The 24705-nt window shown below is 40.6% G+C and overlaps 1 protein-coding gene across 1 annotated transcript in view; it reads left to right on the top strand.

The window, feature by feature from the left end:
* The window catches only part of MTMR7 (myotubularin related protein 7), a 106040-nt gene that overhangs the window by 23597 nt on the left and 57738 nt on the right, over positions 1-24705 (top strand). The window contains exons 2-3 of the mRNA XM_047716110.1: positions 22893-23015; positions 24380-24542. Of these exons, the coding sequence (XP_047572066.1) occupies positions 22893-23015; positions 24380-24542 (286 nt within the window). The remainder of the gene's footprint in view (positions 1-22892; positions 23016-24379; positions 24543-24705) is intronic.

The following is a 24705-nucleotide window of genomic DNA, read 5'->3' as shown; positions in this document are numbered from 1 at the left end:
AAGCCAACAAATACATTGTCTGCCACATACCGTACGCTCAATAAATATTTATTTTTTTTAATTTTTTTTTTAAAGATTTTATTTATTTATTTGACAGAGATCACAAGCAGGCAGAGAGGCAGGCAGAGAGAGAGGAGGAAGCAGGCTCCCTGCTGAGCAGAGAGCCTGATGCGGGGCTCGATCCCAGGACTCTGAGATCATGACCTGAGCCGAAGGCAGCGGCTTAACCCACTGAGCCACCCAGGCGCCCTCAATAAATATTTATTAACTGAGTAAATTTGTTGCAGGAAGGAGGGGAGAGAGGGAGGAAGGAAGGGAGGAAGGAATTCCTGCTATTCTTAATTTGGCAAATGTATATCAACTCTTAGCCTAATAGTGGGAGACAGTGTGACTCTGAAGTCAGGGGCCATCGTTTAAATTCTGGTTCTGCAACTTATTGGATACATCTTTTCTTTTCTTTTTTCTTTTTCTTTTCTTTTTTTTTTTTTTTTTTTTTTTGGTCAGCATAAAGATGAGAAATAATTTGCATACCATAAAATTCACTCTTTTAAAATGTACAGTTCAGTGTGTTTTGTTACCTTTTGCAGAATCTTTACTATCTAATTTCACAACATTTCCACCACCTTCAAGAGAAGCTTCATACCTGTTAGCCACTCCCCATGTGTCTCTGCCCACATTCCTGGCAACCACAAGTCTGCTTTCTGTCTCTATACGTTTACCTGTTTGAACGTTCTGTATAAATGGAGTCATACACTATGTAGTCCATTGTGACTCGCTTTACTCACTTCACTTGCAAGTTTCTTCTATAGTATAGCATATGTTGTACTATGTTCCTTTTCATAGTTAGATAATATTCCATTGTATGGATACACCCAACACCCACATTTGTTTATGCATCCATCAGTTGATACTGGGTTGTTTCCACATTTTGTTTTTTTGTGAATAAAGCTGCTTTGAGCACTTACATACACGTTTTTTCATGTGAACATATGTTTTCAGTTTTCTTGAGTCTGCAAAAGCAACATATGAGGGTTCTGATTTCTCCATATTCTGGCCAACACTTATTAATTGCCCATCTTTCTGATTGTAACTATCCTAATGGGTGTGAAGTGAGAGCTCATTGTGATGCTTGTCATTTCCCTAATGGTAAGTGATGTCGAACACCTTTCTATGTGCGTGGGAGCTATCTGTATATCTTCTTTGGAGAAATATCTATTCAACTATTTCCTCTTTGGAGAAATATCTATTCAAACACTTTGCTTATTTTTTTAAGTAACTTTTGTGTGTTTAAAGCAGTTTTAAGTTCATAGCAACATTGAGCAAAAGGTATAGAGATTTCCCATATACCTCCTGCCCTGATACGTACAGACTTTCCCCATTATCAACATCTGCATCTGAGTTGTACATTGTTACTGACAATGAACATGTTTGTCACCCAGAGTCCATAGTTTGCAGTAGGGTTCATTCTTGCCGTTGTACATTTTATGGGTTTGAGCACATTTATGATGACACGTATCCATCATTATAGTATCATACAGAATGGTTTCATTGCCCTAAAAATCCTCTGGGTTCCATCTGTTTATCCCTCTTCCCCTCTGTCCCAATCTCTGGCAACTACTGAACTTTTTAGGGTCTCCAGAGTTTTGCCTTTATCCAGACTATCATATAGCTGGAATCATATATTAGTTGACTTTTCAGATTAGCTTCTTTCACTTTGTAATACACATTCAGGTTTTCCCCATATCTTTTTGTTGCTTGATAACTCATTTCTTTTTAATGCTAAATAATATTCGTATGTCTGGATGTACCGCATTTATCCGTTCACCTACTGAAGGACATCTTCGTTGCTCCCAAGGTTTGGTAATTGTGAATCAAGCTGCTGTAAACATCACTGTAGCATGTTTTTGTGGGGACATGAGTTTTCAGCTTCTTTGGGTAAAGGCCAAAGAATGTGTTGCTGGATTGTATGGCAAGATGATGCTTCGTTTTGTAAGAAATCACCAAACTGTTGTCCAACCTGGCTGTACCATTTTACATTCCCATCAGCAGGGAATGAGAGTTCCTGTAGCTCCACATCCTCACCAGCATTTGGTGTTGTCAGAGTTTTGGATTTTGTTCATTTTGATAGGCACGTAGTAGTATCTCATTGCTGTTTTAATTTGTAATTCTCTGATGTTCTATGACCAGGAGCATGTTTCCATGTGCTTATTTACCATCAGTGTACCTTGGTGAGGTGTCTGTTAAAGTCTTTGGCCCATTTTTTAATCCAGGGTTTTTTTGGTGTTTTGTTTGTTTGTTTTTTGTTTTTTGTGTTGTTGTTTTTATCAGAAATGTCTTTTGCAAATATTTTCTCCCAATATGTGGCTTTGCTTTTCATTTTCTTGGCAGTGTCTTTCACAGAGAAGTTTTAAATTTTAATTCAGTCTAGCTTATCAGTTCTTTTTTAATACATCATGTTATGATTGTGTTTAATAGATCATTGTGTTCTAAGTCTTTTGTTCATTTTAAATTGATTAGCTTTTTACTGTTGTAAGTCTCTATATATTCTGGATACTAGACTTTATACATTCTAGATACCAAATTCTTATTAGATATATGAGTTGCAAATGTTTGCTTCTGTTCCATGGGTTGTTTTTCTCACTTTTTCTTTGAAGTGCAAACATTTCTAATTTTGATGAATAGAAGTTTGTCTATTTTTCTTTGGTCGTTTGTACTTTAGGTGCCTTATCTAAGAAACCATTGCCAAATCCATGGTTAGAAAGATTAACACTGTTTAGGTCTTTGATCCATTTTGAATTAATTTTTATATTTGATATGAATTCGAGGTCTAAATTATTTGTTTTCATGTGGAATTCCAGTGGTCCCAGCACCATTTATCGAAAAGTCTTTTCTTAATTGTCTTGGCACCCTTGTGGAATATCCGTTCACCAGTGAACTGATTTTGCATAGACCATAGGTGCGTGGGTTTCTTACTGGAATTCCAGCTGAATTCCTCTGATCTTCATGTCCGCCCTTAACTTGTATCACACAGTTTTGATTATTGTAGTAGATACATGATCTTAAATGAGTCACCTGAGGTCTCTTAAAGCCTTGATGTCCTCATTTATAACTAGTCAGGAGACCCAACCAGAGAATATGTTTAAAGCACATAATAACTTGGCATTCAGCACATTACAGCTGCTTTTGTTATTTCTACTATCATCTTTACTGCCCAAAGAGGTGGCCACAGATTTGTATGCTGAAAGAACTAATATGAAATTCGATAATAGAAAATGTTTTCTTAACCCAAACATTTCATTGGACTTACTCATCCACTTCCCTGCTATACAATGGGTAACATTGTTTTCCCTGAAGGCACTCTACAAAGACTGCCTTCCTCTAACCCTACTCTATCTCACACCCATACTTGAGAGCATTTTTTTCTTTTATAAAAACATTAATTTATCGAACATGGATGAATGTGGATCAGCATGGATTTTAGGAAAGTGTCGAGTTTTGTTCGGGAAGCCTTTGCAGTGGCCAGTGTTCCCTGAAAAAAGGCCTCAGTGATGTCACCCTGGATTGCCGAGGGAGATGTTTTGGAGTGCCTGCCTGCAGAGCGACACTCTTTGATTTTTTTTTCATGGATGAAAGTAACATGGTAACATTAAAATTTTCCAAAGGGATATAATGGAGGCATTATATTCCTTGAAACTTTGGAAATCTTGTGAGGAATGACAGACATGAAACTGTAACATTGTATATATGTCTGCTTTATTTAGTTATTAGTAAATTTCACTATTTGTCCTTGAACTTTCATCATTAACTGATTTTGTTTGGTTATCACTTCTGTCCTATCTCCACCAGAAAAACAGTGTCTGGAATGTTTGTTTTCACAGAACAGATGTACATATGTTTTCTCATCCTTATTTAGAGCTTATTTTTATTGGCTTTTCTATTCTGAATAGGACAAGCTGTGAAGTATGTGTGAAATTAAACCATTTGACCAAGCACTCAGGATTCCATGACTCCCGTGTGATGGTTCAGTTTTTGTATTCTTATGTTGCACTCAGAGAGAGTCCAAGCAGCTCATTTTGTACCATATTTCTTAGGCCAGGAACAGTCTAAACTTTTTTTTTTTTTTTTTTAGTGCCCTTTCCCCTGGTGGACAGCTAAGTTGAAGCCTTTGGGAGTAAAAGTACTTCCCAGGACACAAACCCAACCCTTCCTCCCACAAGCATTTAAAATAGTTTAAAAATAACCCGCACTTAAAATTTTGTGGCAGACTATGACAACTTTATAAAAATTGTGTGTTTACTTTTCTCCTCTTTCTCATTTGTTAAAACACTGCTTATCACAGATTCCCGGAGAAATAAATTTATTGCCAAGCTATGAAAGAAAATGTCATCCCGTAGGGCATGTAGCAACATATAACTTACTTAGAACATTCCAGGTGCACTTAAACAGTAGACTTACATGTTGAAGTGAGCTATTCAGCCAGTTTGGGAAGTGGAGGTGGGAGAAAGGGATTCTACCTCTTTGAGCTAAGTTGATGGATTCAGAGACCCCATTCATATATCTAATTGTTCACGTGTACCTTCATCAAATATTTCTTGAGTGCTTCCTGGATGCCACGTACTGTTTTAGGCCCTGGAGAGCCAGTGGTGAACTAGACAAACAGGGTCCCTAGATTCAGGGAACTTACGTTGTAGGAAAGAATTAAATAGAAAAATATTGCCATATTCTCTGAACACGTATATAATCATGTAATCACTGTAAGCCAAGACTTTAGAAAATCTTCCATTTTTTAGATTGGCCAAATCCTGTTAACCTTCCTCTGGAAACCCCCTGGTTGCTTCCCACCCCACTCAGCGTGAAAGCCAGAGTCCCCACATTGTCCTGGAAGGTGCCATAGAGCAGTCTGTCCCCCTGGCGCCCCTCCTTTCCTGCTCCTCGCCCCTCACAGACTCTGGTCAGACATCAACTCCTTCTAGACCCTTGAGCATGTCCGAAGTGTTCCAGCCCAGGGCCTTCGCTTGTGGTTCCTTTTGCCTGGAATGCTCTTTCTCCAGTTTTCCTTACAGGCAGCTCTCTCACATTGGTGTCTGACTGAAATAGCCAATCATTTGATTCGAGGGGGCTTCCCTGGACTGACTGATGTCTCTCTATACCAACCTGCTTACCCTGTTTGCCTCTCCTCCCTGGCATCTCTGGCATATGTGTATTTATTTTACTTATTGCCTCTTTCCTGCCTGCCCATTCCCCAGCTGAACGCAAGCTGCACGTGCACAGTGCCTTTGTCTTGTTACTGCTGCATCCCCAGAGCCCAGAGCCCTCTGCGCCTGGCAGAGAGTAGAGATGCAGAGTGAGTGGTCACTGAAGGAACGAGGGAAGGGAATGGCTTAATGGGATCTCCTATCCAAGCCTCACTGCCTTTCAACAGCCTTGTTCCTTACCATTTTTATTCTTATTTGTTTACACAATTATGCTAATATTTCATTAATTCAAAAGCACTTTACACGAAAATCGAAGTAAAATGTTGTACCCAGACTTGGTACCAACCTCACAGATTTCAGTTTGGGGAGGAAAATCAGGCTTTAAAGTTGACATTGTAACCAAAACTGTAATCCCAAGGATTTTCGCAAAGCATGTTACAAACAGACAGTATGAAAAAAAAAAAAAAAAGTCTTGCGGAGTAGCTAGAATCAGCTCCGCAGAGTATCGGCAAACTGGCAGGACACTGGGGTCTTTTTTTTTTTTTTTTTTTAAGATTTTATTTATTTATTTTACAGAGCGGGGGGGGGGGGGGGGGGGGAGGTGGGGAGGGAGGGAGAACAAGCAGGGGGAGGCACAGAGGGAGAGGGAGAAGCAGGCTCCCCGCTGAGCAGGGAGCCTGATGCAGGGCTCGATCCCAGGACCCTGGGATCATGACCCGAGCCGAAGGCAGATGCCCAATGACTGAGCCACCCAGGTCCCCGTGACACTGGTGTCTTGAGGAATCTCAACTCGACAGAAAGGATGTTACGAAAAGCCATGTATTCACATATAGCTGTCCAGTAAGGAACTTAGGACCTCAAGCAGAGGTAAACTAACTTCCTTGAAACTTCTCAGATTCTATACCCATGGGGTAACTTTCACTCTGTGTGAAGACTAGTGGACTTAAAAAAAAAAAAAAAACCTTCAAATCTAGTTCAATGGCGTAGCTTTTATTTTTACCTGCAGGCTTGTGTTCGTAGCAGCTTTTAAAGGCTGATTTCTCAACGGCAGCTGCATATCCCAGCTGTGGAAGAAAGTCACAAGTTTTAGCTCTAAGCTGGTTATGTGGCACTTAGTTCTCACTTTCACAAATGAAGGGTGGTTTTTTTTTTTTTCTCCCCATCTCTGTTTCTTGTTTTGCACTTGCAACATCGTCCACGCTTGAACCTTTCTTATCTTCTTGTCCGAACATTCAAATTCAGTATGAGGCATTCCTAGTTAATCATACCTGATTCTACCTACAAGCCCTCACATACTTGTTTTTACGATAATGTTGTTCATTGTGATTCACCGGAAAATACGTTAGCACATACCTGTGCTGGGAATCAGGACACAGAAAGGTGGAAAGGGCATAGTGCCTGCCTTTGAGGTCCTACAGTCGCAGGTTGGGACGTTGCTCTGAGATCAGTTCTGTGGTCTCTCAGTTCAGGAAGCCAATAAGCCACAGACTGTGCCCCCTTCTTTCTTCCCACACTTCTGATGTAAGTGTGGACCTAGCGTTGTTCATGGTGCTGCAGAGGATAGAGGGAATGAAAGAATCCATGCCTTCCTTGAGGGTGTCTATTCTTAGGAACAGTGCAAGTTGTCTAGTGAAAATAGCAGGCAGCACGGGGTAAACGTGAAGCAGATAGCAATGACCCCAGAGGGGTCCCAGCAACCCACAGTGTAGAGAATGGTGTGCAGTGGGGTGGTCAAGGAAAGGTGGGGTTTCCGAGGCAGGTCTTGAGTGTTCAGCTGGAGGGGCCACGCTGTACTGGGTGAGTGGGTCCTCACTGTCCTTGGTAGCCTCAGCTCATTGTGATAGGACCACAGTGCACCCTTTCTTCCCGGGTCCAGAAGCAGCCACCCCATCTTTGTGTCTGCAAGGCATTCTGCTTTATCCTTATTTCCCAGAATGGCAATGATGGCCTCCAGAGGGCTGTGCTGTAGGAGGAGAAGCAAAAGAATGTGGTGTGGATTATGGATCTGTCCTCAGGGGCAGGGAGCCCTGGGTGAGGCATGGGAATGTGTAAATGAGCTGGAACGGCTGTACCCCTCTGTCCTCTGGCACTGATGCTTGCCAGAAGATGGTGGGAGGGGTGTATACAACTTGGTTCTCTCCATGACCGGCTGTCTCCTCTCTTTGGATCAGCATTAAGTTCCAACTTGCACAACTTGCCCCTGGAAAAATGGTTTCCCATAGAGCTATATAAGTAGATGCTTTATGCTTTGCTAATAGTGCCTTTGTCAAAAATATGTCAACTTCAGAAGCATTTTAGAATTTTGGAAATATTTCTGGAGGAAAATCATCATCAAAATAAGCCTTTGACTTTCTATAGTGCTTCATGGCAAGTTCTCAGTCTCCTGAGACTTTTATTTTTTAAAAATGATTATGGTTTTTAAACCAATGATCTTTAATAGATTACTCCATACATTTATTCTTTGAGTTACAATGGGCCTAGCATCTGTTCTCCATTTGCTTTCTCTTATTTGAGTTTGTTGAAAATGGTATTTTTGGTAGAGGTTATTTTAAGGTGGTGTTGAAATAAATCCTGGGACTGTCCTCTTATTTAACAGCACATGTTCTTTTAAGCCTACACATCCAGGGTCATCCTACCAAAATAAATTATATGGACCCTGTACAAAACTCTCAAGTGCCTGACTTTTTATTTATGAGAGTTGGCTGCTGGCATAACGTTTGTAGTTTCCTCTGAGCAAAAATGGTCTCCCCTTTTCTTGCCTCTGCTTTTTCCAAGAATTCCTAGCAGCTAAGTGGCCATGGCTCTGTGTCTCTATTTTAGCTTTATTATCCCTCTCGGGGAATTTTTTTTAAACTTAGTTAAATTTCAGCCAGATCTACTGTTTTAACAAGTGTATAGGTAGATGGAACTCAACAACCTGCCCATTTGTAGGCATTCAAGGCTATCTGAAATCAACAAGATGTTTCCTTTACCTTGACCTAAGCTGGGTAAAAATATTCTTATCTATATAGGAAACTTGACTGATTTTTTTTTTATCTTTTAAAAGCAAGTTTTGCAAAGTTTTTGTTTCCCCAGAGTATAACATTATTTGTTGAAATTGTTTGGAGATTTGTAGGTGGCTTAAAAATCTGAAGAAATATGTCTATCTATCAAGTACCCCATTTCCTATGTGGAGAAAGGACTTAAATTTTCCAGCAAATTGGGGAAGTATGTAGATACTTCACTTTGGAAGCTGACACACTAAGTAAATACCCTCCTAATGTGTATATAATTCCAGCATCTTTATTGTTTTTCAGTGTCCCTTTGCATAACTACTGTAACAAAATAGTCTGGGTAGACTCTTCTGTCTTTTCCCCCCTTACTTCTGAAAATTAGATCAAGACTAAAATGAACTTTTCTATCATATCTACCCATGGGTCTGTCTAAACCCCTTGGATTATGAGTCTGTTTCAAACTGGGTTTTCGTCTTTCCAAAGTTGAACCCCTGACTTCAGTACAGCTGGTCGAAACTAGTTCTGTGCGGCGAGAAGTTGGTGCGTGGGGAGATAAGGTTGAAGATGAGAGCTCCACCGGCTAAGTGGGGGAGGAGGAAATGGAATGAAGGAGTATGATCACAGGCATAGACTCTGGTAGATCAAAGTATCTTCAAAGAATAATCAGTGACTTCTGGCATAGGATACTGGCAGTGGTTTGGGGTATGAAAAAGGGAATTTGCTGAAAAGGCAAAAGGGGGGACCAGGTTGTGGAAAACCCAGCAGCAACGACGAGCCCCTGGGGTTTTGAGAATGGAGTGACATGCAAGGAGTGTGTGGTGGGATGACTGCTTGGGTGACAGCCCTGGGAATACTTCGTGTGGTGGGCGTGTGCTGGCCTGGGGTGGTCACCATCCGTTCTCACCACTTCCTCTCAGGGGCATGCCTGCTCTCTTCTCAGTCCCTGTGTCTGTGGTGTGTCTTGTACCTCACATCCGGCCACCATCATGTCATCGCTGGTTTCAGAATAAGCGTGTGACCCAGTGAAAGGCACTGAGTGTTTCCTTGGGCCTTTGGTGCTTTTCTTCACTGGCCATGGGTATGGTGGGCAGTGAGGCTGGGTTGCTGGAGCCGCCATGAGCAGAGAGCCAAGAGCCAGCAGAGGGGGGGGCCCTGAGAGATGAGGGTAAGCAGCTGGGTGTTTTGAACCCCTGGCCAGTCTGAAGCCAGCCCCACCACAGGTGTTTATGGATGCATACTTCAGTAAGATCCCTTTTGGTTTAAGCAACATGACGTTGAGATTTTTTTCTCTTGCTCCTGGAAGATTCCTCACAGAGGTGGAGTCAGATAATCTACAGGCACTGTTACTAGTAAGCCTTTTGATAAATAGTCTGGGTGCCTGGTACAGAGTAGTTACTCAACAAATTAACAACATTAATAAATTAAAAGGGCTTAATTAAATTAAATGCTGATAGATGGCAGCTATCTAATTTTCATGGGGTTCTTTCATAGGTAGCTTGCTTTGTATTATATCTGATTATATTAACTCCATTTAAAAAAACAATTTAGTTTCACAGAAGGATATATTTTGAGGCAGCTTGGAAATAGGATTATTTTTATGTAGTCTCAATGTGTGTATCCCACTAGCATTTGTCTCTGTTCTATCAAAGATAGGGGTTTTATGAAGGACAGAATGTCCAAGTATTTCTTCTGGTTACATGTCATATATTTTCTTGGACTGTGCTTTGTGATTTTTGTCCTTAGTTCTTCTCCAATATCTGACCTCTGAATAAAATGGTCCTGGGAAAAGACTTTCATTGGTTTTATAGTTTTAAACAGATTAAATCTGCCTTTTGAGAGAAGGATTAGTGTTCCTTATTATTCTATCAAATGGCTAGATTAGAAAACTCCTGAAGCCTTATGACTACCCCTTATTATTTGTTTAAACAACTTATGTCAGTAGGAAAAAAGAAGTGCTTTTTTAAAAAAAATTATTTTTATTAACATATAATGTATTATTTGCCCCAGGGGTACTGGTCTGTGAATCCTCAGGCTTACAAATTTCACAGCACTCACCATAGCACATACCCTCCTCAATGTCCATAACCAAACTACCCTATCCCTACCCTCCCACCCCCCAGCAACCCTCAGTTTGTTTTGTGAAATTAAGAGTCTCTTATGGTTTGTCTCTCTTCCGATCCCATCTTGTTTCATTTTTTCCTTCTCTACCCACCCCCCCCAACAACCCCCGGCCCTGCCTCTCAAATTCCTCATATCAGAGAGATCATATGATAATTGACTTTCTCTGACTAACTTATTTTGCTTAGCATAATACCCTCTAGTTCCATCCAAGTCATTGCAAATGGCAAGATTTCATTTCTTTTGATGGCTGCATAGTATTCCATTGTGTGTGTGTGTGTGTGTGTGTGTGTGTGTGTGTGTGTGTGTATACACACCACATCTTTATCCATTCAACTGTTGATGGACATCTAGGTTCTTTCCGTAGTTTGGCTATTGTAGTCATTGCTGCTGTAAACATTCGGGTGCATGTGCCCCTTTGGATCACTACGTTTGTATCTTTATGATCAATACCCAGTAGTGTGATTGCTGGGTCGTAGGGTAGTTCTATTTTCAACTTTTTGAGGAGCCTCCATACTGTTTTCCAGAGTGGCTGCACCAGCTTGCATTCCCACCAACAGTGTAGGAAGGTTCCCTAAAAAAGTGCTTTTTATTTTTAGGGTTTTTTAAAAAAAGATTTTTATTTATTTATTTGACAGAGAGAGATCACAATTAGGCAGAGATGCAGGCAGAGAGAGAGGGGAAAGTAGGCTCCCCGCTGAGCAGAGAGCCCGATGTAGGCTTGATCCCAGGACCCTGGGATCATGACCTGAGCCAAAAGCAGAGGCTTAACCCACTGAGCCACCCAGGTGCCCTATTTTTAGTTTTTTTTAAAGACAAGTTTATTATGTAATATTTTACAGTATGATTTTATTTTTCCAATTTTATTGAGATATAATTGACATGTAACATTGTGTTCGTTTAAGATCTACAACATAATGACTTGATGTATGTTCATATTGTAAAATGATCACCACAACAGGTCTAGTTAACATCCATCCCCTCATATCGTTGCAAATTTTTTTTCTTGTGAGGAGAGCTTTCAAGATCTATTCTCTTAGCAACGTTCAAATATATAGTACGGTATTAGAAGTGCTTCTTTTTAAGTTGGACAAATCAAATGACTTTTCTTCTATCTTAAGAGATTCGAAATGGCCTGAGGAACGTTTTATTGCTTCCCTTGTCCTTCTTCATCAAGCTAACTTTGTAGCCGTAATCACGTAGTCCGCCTTCCTTGTATGTTCTGTTGCTCCCACTACCTTAACGGGGAAAATGGAGTCACAGACATGAGGTGAGCATTCAGTGGAGCAAGAATTAAATCTCTGAAGTCTTTCATATGGATCTGTTTATCCATTATTGTTTATTATTAATGTCCACCAAGGTACGTGTTTTTTTTTTTTCTTTTTCTTTTTCTTTTTCTCTCACTAGTGCACTTACTCATAGGTGGGATCATTCATTATCCTGGAGCTCTTGCTTCAAACTGAAAACATCTTGCTTAGCAACATAGGGACACTGACCATAAAAAGAACCATTCAGAATTTCTAATAGGGTAGATGTTTCTATAATGAATGCATGGCTGGCTAGAAGAAGTGGAACTTAATTTCTTGGATGGTTCTCCTGCTTCTGCAGGATGACATTATACCGTAGGATGTGAAGCATGCTGGTGCTTATTCACGACTGTCCAGCTGGTCCTGGGACCATCTGGGGAGCCAGGCTCTCCAGGCGGTAAGGACTGCAGTACCATGGGGTTGGCTCTTCCAGACAAGACGGAGTGAGCAGGGCTCACTGGCCAACTGAGCTGCGCTCTGCTGAATTATCAACGCCTCAGCGTTAGCCACAGCTTTTTACTTGTTAACGATATAACTCTCTAATTGAAATTTTAGGGGAAATAGAGGATGGGCTTTCAGCCATGATGCCTTTCCTTATTTGCAATATTAGTTCTGGATGGCAGAGGCAGAGTGCAGGAAGGGCTTGGGGAAATGGATGTGAGTATCAGATATTTCTGTAGAAAATCCGAGCCTGCTGCTCTCTGGCTGTGACTCCATGGGCTTTATTCTACATGCACTTCTACTTTATCATCCGTGAAATAGGATAATCATGTCTACCTTTCAGCTGAGTTAGAGATAGTTTATGGACCACACTTAGTACAATACCTGGCACTTGCTAGTTGCTCAGTAAATCATAAAATTGCTGTTCTTGTTACCCTTCCTTCTTTCTCTACTCAAAGGGGAAGTGGAAAGGAATCTGCCATAATTGTGCTTCATTCTTTACCATTGGCTTTTCTGGAAAAGTAGTCCTGGATTGGCCTGATTGTGATTCTCAGCAGTCAGCTCGTGGGGATGTGAGGGAGTCGGCGCTGCCGTGGATGCCCAGGGACGGCTCCCCAGCCCGGGAGCTCCCATGTCCCACCCCTCCTAATCACTGTGCTAATTACTATGCAAGGTAATGGACCTACATTAACTATCGTGTATTTCAAACTGAATTAATAATGCACATTTTTGTATCGTCCATCCTCACATTATGTAGCTCATAGGACCTGTTCTGCTTATAACAGAAGAACCCTTTAGGAAAAATGAAGTCTGCCTTGACTTTTAGCTTTTCATTTTTGTAATAGTCTCAAGTTCGGGTCTGCTCAAGTCCCCCCTTGTCACCTAGCCACTTTCTGACCAGGGATGTGGGAATGTGATGGGTGGGTGATTAGAAGCCAGATTGTTTCAGTATACTGTGTGGCCTGAATGTCACCATTAAAGACTGTAGAAAAGTGGATGGCTACATCGATAGCTTTTAAAATATTATGTTTTCAGAAATGACATACAGATACGTTGTATAGGATGTTTTCTTTCATTTTATCTTAAAGAATTTTATGAGCACTTAGATCAAATACTGTAAATACTGTAAATAATACAGTACTGGAAATACAAATAATACAAATACTGTAAATAATACTTTAACCAAGATGCAATCTGGTATCATCTGTTAAAGAACGGCAACCAGAGTTCTTTGTTTAAAACACTACAGCAAGATACTTTATAAATTCAGACTGAAACCCAAATAATACTTAATTATCAGAGGTAGAAATAACCCAGGAAGTCTTACCGAGTCCTCCAGGATTCACAGGAAGCCAGGTTCTCAGTCTCCAGAAAGGGGAAAGGGCAAGGGAGCCTGGAGACTGGGAAAGAGCCAGTCTTGGCTCAGGCGGCTTCTCCCCCGGCTAGTGGGCAGGGTGCTCGGGCTTGTCTGTTCATCTCTCTCCTTTGGGCCCCTGAGTGCTGGATGCTGGTGCAGACTCTGGTGCTTCCTTTCCTTAGGAGACCCCAAGAGTTCTGTTGGCCAACCATGTTATCGAGTGACTGAATTTCTGGAGAACTGAATATGGAATCATTAAGGCTGATATTTTCACAGTTACTATTGTGCGTGCTTTCTGGCCTCTCTGTGAAGGACCAGTAAGTTCTAACCGCAATCTGGTAGCATAGAGAAAGATACTAAATATCCTTTGGGTCCTTTGTAGAAGTGGGAACCCAGAGATGGTGAGTAAACTGCTCAGGGCCCCACAGTTCAGTTCCAAAACCAGAACCGGCACCAGAGCCTGGGCCTCCTGACTCGAAAATACTTTACTTTTCATGTTGGTAGAACTAGAAAATGTCATGATACCAAATTTAGCATGACAAACTATTTATCTAGCTGCTTTTCTTAGATTAGAACATAAACTTGTCCTAGGTTTTGGCTACTGCAGGCATTTTGATTTCTCCCTGTTCAGCAACCTCTGGATCCCTTCCCCCAGATGATTGGCAGTGACCTTCAGCCTCATTTATATGGTATTGAGGACTTGGTCTTTGGTCCAAGCAAAGCTGGTGGCTAGTGATGTTTGCCTTTCTTCTTTTTCAGTAGAAGGTGATCCTGCCCCACACTGTGGACTGCTGTCCTGCAGAGCAGCTTTACCTTTGTAGAGAGTCTGGTATGATTCTGGAATCCAGAATGTTCCACAATCCCATATTCGACCTAGAATAGGGGTAGAAGGTCAAGCAAAGCTCATATTCTATTAAGACTGAAATTAGAAGGTGCTGTGATGGAGAGTTGCTGAAGAGAGGCTCTGTGTCTCATTGATTTCCAAGGTCCCCCTGATTCCCAGGCGGCGAGGGAAGGACGGAGCAAGGCTTGTGTTCTGTAGCTGGGTGTCCTGTTTCAGACCTGGCAGTGACGTGGCAGGACCCAGGGTTTTCACTGAAGCTTTTCAGCCTTGGCCTAGAAAAGCTGATGAAACCTTTTTTCGCTTCAATCTAAAGCCAGCAGAGCAGGGATGGGAATGAAAAGGCCCTTAAACTGGGGCACAGACTCTCCCATTGAGTCTGTAAGATTCTTGAGCTAGACAGAGTTCACTCTTATTCACCCTTCTGTTCTTCTTTGGACCTTAAATGGTGCTCTGCATAGGCATTTTGTCGAATGGAACTGGATATTTGGTGGTCTCTCTATTGTTAGTTCTGAGAACCCTGAATGTCTCCTCCTACCAGTGTTCGGGCTCTTGTGTTCCACGCTCAAGCTTTCTGTCTTTGGGTCAATCTCAAAGAATATGCTGATAGTGGTTTGTGAATATGGTTTTATAGTATGATTTTGTGTGAAATCATTCAATTTTCAAATACTAACTTTCATGTATAAAACTGGTTAAGAAAATTATTTATCGATTATCCTGCATGTATTGATTTTGAAGAACAGGACTAAAGTGACCTCAGAGGCACTCAGCGGTGCCCACAGCCTCAGCGCATGGTGAACTTGGGCTCTGAGTTAGGCAGACCATAGCTCCAGCCTGAGCCTCGCTGCATGCTGCTGAATGGGCTGGGGAAGCTGGTCCCCAGTAACTGTGAACTGGGGATTATGTAAAGACTTACCTCATGGGGTTATCATGGAGATTAACTGGGGTCACTTACACAAAGTGACAGCACAGTTCATGGCATAGAGTAAGTACTCTAAAAATATTTGTTATTGTTTTATTATTATTATTTTGGTAATTTTGACATAAACCAAATGACAGCTGAGATTGGCCTGATCTATGAACTATGGGGAAGGCTATTTTGAACACTCCCTTTCTTTTCCCTTTGGAAATCCAAAACTCTCCCTGGAATTCTTGCCAATTCCCATGGAGGTTTGCATTTCCACAATCCTCTCTGGCATAATTTGTTCCTCCTACTGAGGTAGTCAGGTCAGAGGTTGTCTCACTGTCCACTCATGTGTCTGTCTTCCATGACCCAGCTGTGGAGAAGTAAAAAGTACCCCTTACCTAGCTACACTGTCCTCATCCAACCCATCAGGACATCATGGTGTACAGCAACTGTCCTAAAAATTTGGGGCAAAGGCAAGGCTCAGTAAAGCAAAAGACTTTTCCTGCCCACCCTTGGAATTATTTCTTCTGACACTTTACTACCTAATCAAATAATGGTTAAATATAAATCTTATCTAAAATATACCAAAAAATTAAAAGAGCTTATGTTTGGATCATGGAACTAGGGGTAATTTTCTTTCTTTCCTTCTACATTTCTGAAACTTTAAACATTATGTAAATAAGTACATGTTTAAATTAAAAGAAAAAAAGACCAGTTTTTAAGGCCAGGGGGAAAAGATTTATATGGTTGGGGAAGACTTTGGTATTAGCAGGAGAAATAAATCCTTGCCCAGCAAACCTCATCTTCTTTTTCTGATCCTTTAAAATGTATTTCTCATGAGTTCCTCTTAACTGGAGTTGTATTTTCTGTGAGTATCATAGCTCCAGATGTCCCCTCGTTGGCAGCATAACAGGATTCTGTAACATGTCTTGACATGCCAGTTGCTTCTGGAAGGCTCCTCTTATTCTTTGGTCTTCCGCTGCTCCAGGATGGAGTTTCAATGGTCAGGCTCTCCCACTCTGGCTTCTGCCCAGTTCCACCCATAACTTCTACAAAGAGAAGAGTCTTTGCTTTCTTAACTTCTGTGGAGCTCACGCCTCCTCCTACTGTGTTCGGGCTCCTGATCCCTTGGCTCCCAGGACCACTCCTACTAAGGTCACCAGCATCTTCCATGTCACTAATCCAGTGGGCACAGTTTACAGTTATTGCTTTATGTGATCTCTCAGCAGCATTGGGAATGGACCCTTCCATTCTCTTAACCACTCCCTCTGCACATGGTTCCTTGAGAGCACACTCCCCTGACTTTTCTCCTCCAGCTAGATTCCTTTCTAGTTTGCTTTTCTGATTCCTCTTCTTCTGTCAGATCTTTAAAGGTCGGATTTCCTCAGATTTCTTCTCTTCTCACTCTACATGTTCTCCCTGGTTAACCTCTTTGGATCTCATGGTTTCAAATATAATTTATGTGCCACTGACTACAAATTTAACTGCATTTCAGCAAATCTAGGACATCAATGATGGTGAGATGCACCAAGATCTTATATCTTGCTGAAAAAGACAGAAGCACTGCCAGTTACATGACGTAACAGCTTCTTACGCGTTAACTGTAAGACAAATTCCATTTTCAGAAATGTCAGAATGTGAAAAAGATACACCCAAGAATTAGTGATACGCTGTAAAATGTTTTGCTTAAATGAACTGCTATTCGCAAATACCTAGTGTGTCTTAAGCATGGTGTTCCTGGGAACACACAAATGAATCATAATAACGTTCTCTAGAGAAGCTGGTAGTTTCCTGAGTCCTATCTCTTCATGCATGAATTAGGCTTTATTACCATATAGCTTAACTTGTATGTCTAAATAGGATAGAATTAAGTTAGCAGAACAATGAGGCAGAGCTATTGAACCAATGGGTTGTCAAGATGGTGCCCAAACTCTTGAGATTTGTTTCATTTTATGTGCAGTTGACTGATTCTAGAGTCCTAGTCACGAATGTTCTGGCTATTTTAGTGGGAGCCATGTGGTGGCCCCTGCGCAGTGCTCCCTATCACCACAGAATTCTCAGACAATTAAATTTTAATTTTTATTACTCATTTAAGTTGTCATTACAGATTACTGGGAAATTATTTTCTTCTGTTTCCCTTGTTTGTTTGTTTTTTAATTTTTTTTCTCCCTCTATTTCAAAATTACTTTTAACAGCAATGGGACCTATAAGAACTATTGCCAAATTTTGAAATGTAATTTTCCTGCAACAGCAGCCAAAGTTAACAAAAAGACATGGAAAAAAATCTCATTAAGTATTCTAATCTACCACCATCTGCAAACCTCGTTCTGTTTCACTGAGACTTTCTAAAAATAATCTGAGTGGTATAGTTTTCCTTCACTTCTATGGAGAGAATAAGCCATACTAATTTTTTTTGCCTCAAAATATTACCTTTTGTTCAATCTGATTATCCCAATAAAGTTTTGTCTCCTTAGTCCCAAGGGCAGGGAAAATCATCTACAGTCCATTTTTAGATACTGCTAATGACTGTATCACCCCTGAACCTCCACTTAATTTAAGTAGTTATATTTTAGCATGCAAATAAGTATTTTCCCATAGAAATGTTCCAAAAATAATATATCCCCTTGCTTTTTTTCTCCCACAACTCTCTTCCATAAGACCTTTCTCGTGTTAGTTCAGAATAGAACATTTAATGACAAAAGTTTAAATAAAATGATCTGATCATGTGGGAATTGAAAAATATTCTCCTTAAATATTCCTGGGTCAAAGAAGCAATAAAAAATGCAATTATAGATTCTTCTAGAAAGCAAGAGGAGCAAGAATACTGCAAATATAACTAATAAGGTGCAGCCAAAGATATACTTGGAGGAAAATCATTGGACTTTAAAACTTGTTATTAAACAAAAAGAATGACAATGAGTGGACTGACTCAAACCTGAGAGTTCAGAAATGAGCAAAGAATAAAACAAAGCCATATCAAGGAAAGCTGAAATATTACTAACAAAGGAGCAGAAATTAAACAATTAGAAAAGAGAAAAAAATCTTAAGTCTGTAGATCCAGGACTTGTTCCTTTGAAGAAAACCCTTTGCCTATGTAATCACAAGAAAGTAAAAATGTAATTCACAGTTTGGGAATGAGAGAAAGAATGAAGAGGGAGGGAGTCATCCACAGATAAGAATTAAAAGTATCTAAGACGTTGAAAACCATCCATTAGAAGATAATTTGTAAAGAAAATACATGTCAAAACAAGATTTAGTAAAAAAACAGTAATATAGAAGGGAAGCTGGCTGGCTCAGTCCATGAAGCATGTGACTCTTGAATTTGGAGTTGTGAGTTCAACCCCCATGTTGAGTGTAAAGATCACTTAAAAAAATAAAATCTTTTAAAAAATGGTAACATTGAGGGGCGCCTGGGTGGCTCAGTTGGTTGAGCAACTGCCTTCAGCTCAGGTCATGATCCTGGACTTCCAGGATCGAGTCCCGCATCGGGCTCCCAGCTCCTTGGGGAGACTGCTTCTCCCTCTGACCTTCTCCTCTCTCATGCTCTCTCTCACTCATTCTCCCTCAAATAAATAAATAAAATCTTTAAAAAAAAAATGGTAACATTGAGTAGATACATAACTATATCAGAAATGGAAAGAATTATTAAAGAATTAATTCTGTACTAAGAAGTATCTATATTTGTTTCAAAAATTATGTGTATGATGAAATCTTCCTGATTAATGAATGTTATCATAATCATGGTGAATTAGCCTGATAAAAATAGAACAAACAGGCTGGTACATGTCAGTCTCTCTTAAAAGCATAGATGCAAAACCAAAACAGAAAATAGAACAGTTATAACAGGTAAAATATAAGAAATAATAAAACACCGATCCTGAGAATCCAAGACTTGTTTAAAGATTAAGAACTCTATTGCTATTGGGGCACCTGGGTGGCTCAGTGAGTTAAAGCCTCTGCCTTCAGCTCAGGTCATGGTCCCAGAGTCCTGGGATCGAGCCCCACGTGGGGCTCTCTGCTCAGCGGGGAGCCTGCTTCCTCCTCTCTCTCTCTGCCTGCCTCTCTGCCTACTTGTGATCTCTATCTGTCAAATAAATAAAAACAAAATCTTAAAAAAAAAAAAAAGAACTCTATTGCTATTGTAATGTAGGATTAAAGTAAAAAGCAAATAATCATCCAAATACATACTTTAAAAAGCATAGTGTTCATTCTTGATTTTTAAAAATCAAAATTCTTGGGATGCCTGAGTGGCTCAGTGGGTTAAGCTGCTGCCTTCGGCTCAGGTCATGATCCTAGGTTCTGGGATCGAGTCCCACATCCGGCTCCTTGCTTGATGGGGAGCCTGCTTCTCTCTCTGCCTCTGCCTGCCACTCTGCCTGCTTGTGGGCGCGCACTCTCTCTCTCTGATAAATAAATATCTAAAAGCTTTAAAAAAAATCAAAATTCTTAGTGAATTCTTAATTCAAAATTCTTAATGAAGAATAGGTCACTTCGACAATGTGATTAAAAAAAGTATCAACATCAAACTATGGTGAAATATTGGAGTGTTCCCATTACAAATAGAGGTACACATGAAAAGATGCTCAACATCATTAATCATTGGGGAAATGCAAATCAAAATTACAGTGAGATCCTCTCTTACACCTACTAAGATGGCTGTAATCAGAAAGAGAGATTATAAAAAGTGTTGTCAAAGATGTGGTTGGGCACCTGGGTGGCTCAGTTGGTTGGGAGACTGCCTTCGGCTCGGGTCGTGATCCTGGAATCCTGGGATTGAGTCCTGCATTGAGCTCCCTGCTCAGCGGGGATTCTGCTTCTCCCATTGACCTCTCTCGTCTCATGCTCTCTCTCTCATATTCTCTCTCTCTCTCTTAAATAAATAAATAAGATATTTTTAAAAAATAAATAAACTTTAAAAGACATGGAAAAATTGGAATTCCATACATTGGTAGTAGGATTGTAAAATGGTACAGCCACTTTGGAAAATAATGTGGAAGTTCCTTACAATGTTAAACAGAGTTAGTGTATGACACAGCATTTCCATCTGGATGTGTGTATGTGTGTGTACATATGTGTGTGCCCAAGAGAAATGAAAAGGAATGTCCTCACAACAATTTGTGCAAGAACGTCCATAGCAGCATTATTCCTAATAGCCAGAAAGGAGAAGCAGTCCGAAAGTCCATCCATTGACAAATGGATACATAAAATGTGATAAATCTGTATCTTTATAATGGGGTATTACTTGGCAATACAAGGCAATGAAGTACTGACGCATTGGATCAACTTGGATTGAGACATGGGTTGAAAGCATGATGCTGAGTGAAGGAAACCAGCCCAGAATAGGCAAATCCAGTGGTTGCCTAGTGCTGAGGTGGTTGGGGAAGAAGTGAAGAGCAAATGCTATTGGGTACAAGGTTTCTTTGGGGGGCAAACAAAATGTTTCAGAATTGATCGTGGTGATGGATACGTGAGAACAGTAAGCACAATGCTATGAATATGCTAAAAACCACAGAGTGGCACACTCTAAGGGAGCAGATATCTCAAAAAATATGTTATTAAAAAGAGAAACAAATGAAAACATGAATGAGTCCTCTTGCTGCTGCTCTTGAACCTGCCAGTAAACAAGGAAAGGAAAAGGTATATGAATACTGGAAAAGAAGAAAGAGAATATTATAGAAAATATTCCTGTCTTCTCAGAGCATCCAAGACACCTCACTTAAAAACTTAGTAGAGGGGCGCCTGGGTGGCTCAGTGGGTTAAGCTGCTGCCTTCGGCTCGGGTCATGATCCCAGGTCCTGGGTTCGAGCCCCACATCGGGCTTTCTGCTCAGCAGGGAGCCTGCTTCCTCCTCTCTCTCTTCCTGCCTCTCTGCTGACTTGTGATTTCTCTCTGTCAAATAAATAAATAAAATCTTTAAAAAAAAAAAACAAAACTTAGTAGAGGCATGGGGCGCCTGGGTGGCTCAGTGGGTTAAAGCCTCTGCCTTCAGCTCAGGTCATGATCCCAGGGTCCTGGGATCGAGCCCCGCATCGGGCTCCCTGCTCGGCGGGGAGCCTGCTTCCTCCTCTCTCTCTGCCTGCCTCTCTGCCTACTTGTGATCTCTGTCTGTCAAATAAATAAATAAAAAAAAAATCTTAAAAAAAAAAAAAACTTAGTAGAGGCAGTAAAAGAGTTTGGTCAAGAGGAAGTTATAAAACACACAAATAAAAATTCAGCTGTAGGCTCTTCTCCTTACTAATAGAAACAATTCTTGTGAATACATAAGAAATGATGATCACCTAGCAGGAAAGTGAATCAGTGACATGAAGACCATTTACAAGAGACACAATGATGAATAATGATATGGAAGGAACACATCAGTAACAAAAGAAATACTTTTTTAAAACTATGAGCTGGTAGGTTAAGACCCTCCTGTTAAATGAGCATCTTTTGCGTTCACAGGGCCTCAGGAATTACACAACCACTTCAGGCTAAATCGTATGAATAAAAACATATTTTAAATACCGAATTTTTTTTTTTTTAACTTCATCAGATCCCTGAAAATTGGGCAGAAGTGGGATGGGACCCTCCGGTGCTCTTCTCAGAGGGCTGCTTTCGTTCTAAGGCTCAGAGAAGATTGAGGCAATGGAATGTCTTGAGTGCTGTTTGACCTTAGTGTCCTGAGGGGTGCTCATTAGGTCTGCTATTCCCTGAGGTCTTCCTGGAGTGGGGGTGGGGGAGTGGGGGATGGCTGGGGGAAGCCCTGTGCCTCCCGAATACATCCGGGCCACAGCTTCCATATTAGACTGAAGATTGGAGCAAATGCCATTCACTAGTCCCTGAAGCTTCCTCACAGAAGCAAGTAGCCATCTTGACTTGAGGGGTGGGGGTTGAGCCAATGTTTGTCTGTAGATGGTTGATCATCTACTGTAGTAAGTAGCAATGCCAAGCCTGCCATTGTTACAGGAGTGCTCATCTGGTAGTTGTCATGGCCCTGCCTTGTTAGAGTTATAGTTCCCTCAGTTTCCATTTGCCCTGTAGAGATTGTCTTAGAATTTCCACTCTAATAATCCAAATGCACATATCCTTGAAACTGTTCTGCTTATAAGAGATGTATGCTTGATGAAAATTGTTCCCAGAGATCTCTCTTAACCATCCCAATCAAAGTCAGTGGTGAAAATTCTACTTATTAGGGGGCTTTTATTATAAATGAATGTGAGCGTCTTAATTTGGTAGGTTTTCTTTGTAAACATATAGAACATTTCTCTGATACTTTTTGCTCTCCTATATTTCCTGCTAGTTTATGTGGAAGCAAACTGTCTTGAGGCTGTTTCTACTACCAAGAAATACATAGAGAAATACATTATAGTCCTTTTAATAGACATAATTTATAGATGTTATTGTTAAAACTCAGAACTTTGATACATACACTTCCTGCTTTAAATTAGAATTATATAGTTATAGTGATATGAAAATGCTGACTTATTTAAAATACAAAGAGGGTATTCTTAAAGAATAGGTCTATAAAACTTTTGTGGTACATTTAAAATTATATTTTAAATAACAGGTGAATTTTTGTATTTTAATCTACAGAATCATACTAAGATCCAATTAAGAGGATAAGTTTGGGTTTTATTATTGGAAGGACCCTCAAAATTTTATATATTTTGGATTAAATCCAAGATTACCTACTTACTATTTATTTTTACAAATAGTCTTTTGCTTTATGATAACTGTCAAACTGATTTCTCTAGGTTGAAAATGTCCGCTTGGTAGATCGAATATCTTCTAAAAAAGCAGCCCTGGGAACTTTGTATTTGACGGCTACTCACGTCATATTTGTGGAAAATGCACCTGATACAAGAAAAGAAACATGGGTACGCATTCTTTATTCTTGGCCTTTTTATGTGTTTTCTGTTGTTTTAAGTAATGAGTTTTGTCCCTGTGGGTGGGCTTTCGGTATTTGGGTGTTAGGGGACTATTTTTGGAAGGTCAGCTTTGTCTTTTTTTGCAGAGTCAAACCCACTTGATCGACTTATTCATTTTAAACACTCATTATTTAAACATCGTTGAAGACAGGCCCAGAAATAGCCAGAGATGTGAGTGTTTCATGTCACAGCTGTCAAGTAGAGATTCGAGAACATCAGTGCCAGATACAGCCCTTCGGTCGTGCCTTATCTGCAATACATCATATTTGTAGGATCCAATAATGCCGACCATTTAGTTATTTTGGAAGGCAGCTATGCTCACCACTATACCACCAAAGCCATTTAGTTATTTTGTAATGTTGTCTTCACTTTTCCGATAATTTGCAAACAAAGGAAAGAAAAGGTAGGGAAGAGTCCCTTTGTCAGATATTTCTGCTACTTAGTAATGAGACCACTGGCTATGTCTTATTTTCCATAGCCACCCAACTGGGACACTCTGACTGGAAGCAGAATCCCTGAATTGTAGATTTTTCCCTTTTCTATATTCTGTAGACATTGTTACATTTCAGCAGAAGGTGGCAGGCATTACTGGGTGGAGAGTACTGGTGACAGATGGTGACTACACTTAGCATAATGTATAGAGTTGATGAGTCACCATATTGTGCACCCGAAACTGATGTAACCGTGTGTGGCAACCATAACCACAGTAACAGAAGATAACAAATGCTCCCATTGACGGAGCAGAGACCCCTCCACCCTCACCCCCCCACCCTGGCACCAAAGCACGAGGGAGATGCACTTCAGCCTGACATAAATCTTTAACATAAATCTCTTCTCCAGCCTGCCTGATTACCAGCAGCTTAGAAAACAGCAATTGCAAGTTGCTATTGAACTTGAGCATCCCATGTGGAATTAAGGAGCATGGTGGCACCTCCCAGCGGAGCCATCTCAAACTTTTGTTGATTGCGAGGTTTATTTTACTAACTTCTCATGACCTTATTTAATTTTAGCTATGAAGTTCATTCACCATTTGACTACCAAAATGTTCCCTTACCTGGACTTGTACAACGTTATGTGCTCTGTATATAATTAGCCTGGATATAATTACCAGAAGGCTTGGTAATGAAAAATAAAATGACCGAGTTAGATGGTTTCTTTTCCTGAACATTGGTTCTTGTCATCTGAGTGCAGGTGCTGAGCTAGCTGGAGATGGAGGAGAGTTTCTTGTCTGTGTTGCTTCCGAGATCTGGGTTGTGCTTATCTCATTTATCTGTTACCAGGGTTTAGCGTCTCCACATGACTTTTGGTTGCAGATTCTTCACAGTCAGATTTCCACCATTGAAAAACAGGCCACAACCGCTACTGGATGCTCTCTGCTTATTCGCTGCAAGAACTTCCAGGTGTTACAACTCCTCATCCCGCAGGAGCGAGACTGCCACGATGTGTACATCTCTCTGATACGCCTTGCAAGGCCAGGTAGGGTAGAGAGCTCAGCGTTTCTTATGTCGCACCTTTAGGTTCACAAGCTGTGTTCAAGAAATCTGCATAGTTGAAGAATTATGGTGTTTTAGCAATAATATGTTATGCAGTCCTCCAATGAGGCCAAGAATTCTGAATGATTCATTGCCTTTAAGGGGGC

This window comes from Lutra lutra, chromosome 2 (assembly GCF_902655055.1).
Source record: "Lutra lutra chromosome 2, mLutLut1.2, whole genome shotgun sequence".
Lineage (NCBI taxonomy): Eukaryota > Metazoa > Chordata > Mammalia > Carnivora > Mustelidae > Lutra > Lutra lutra.
This window is presented reverse-complemented; position numbering and strand designations above follow the sequence as displayed.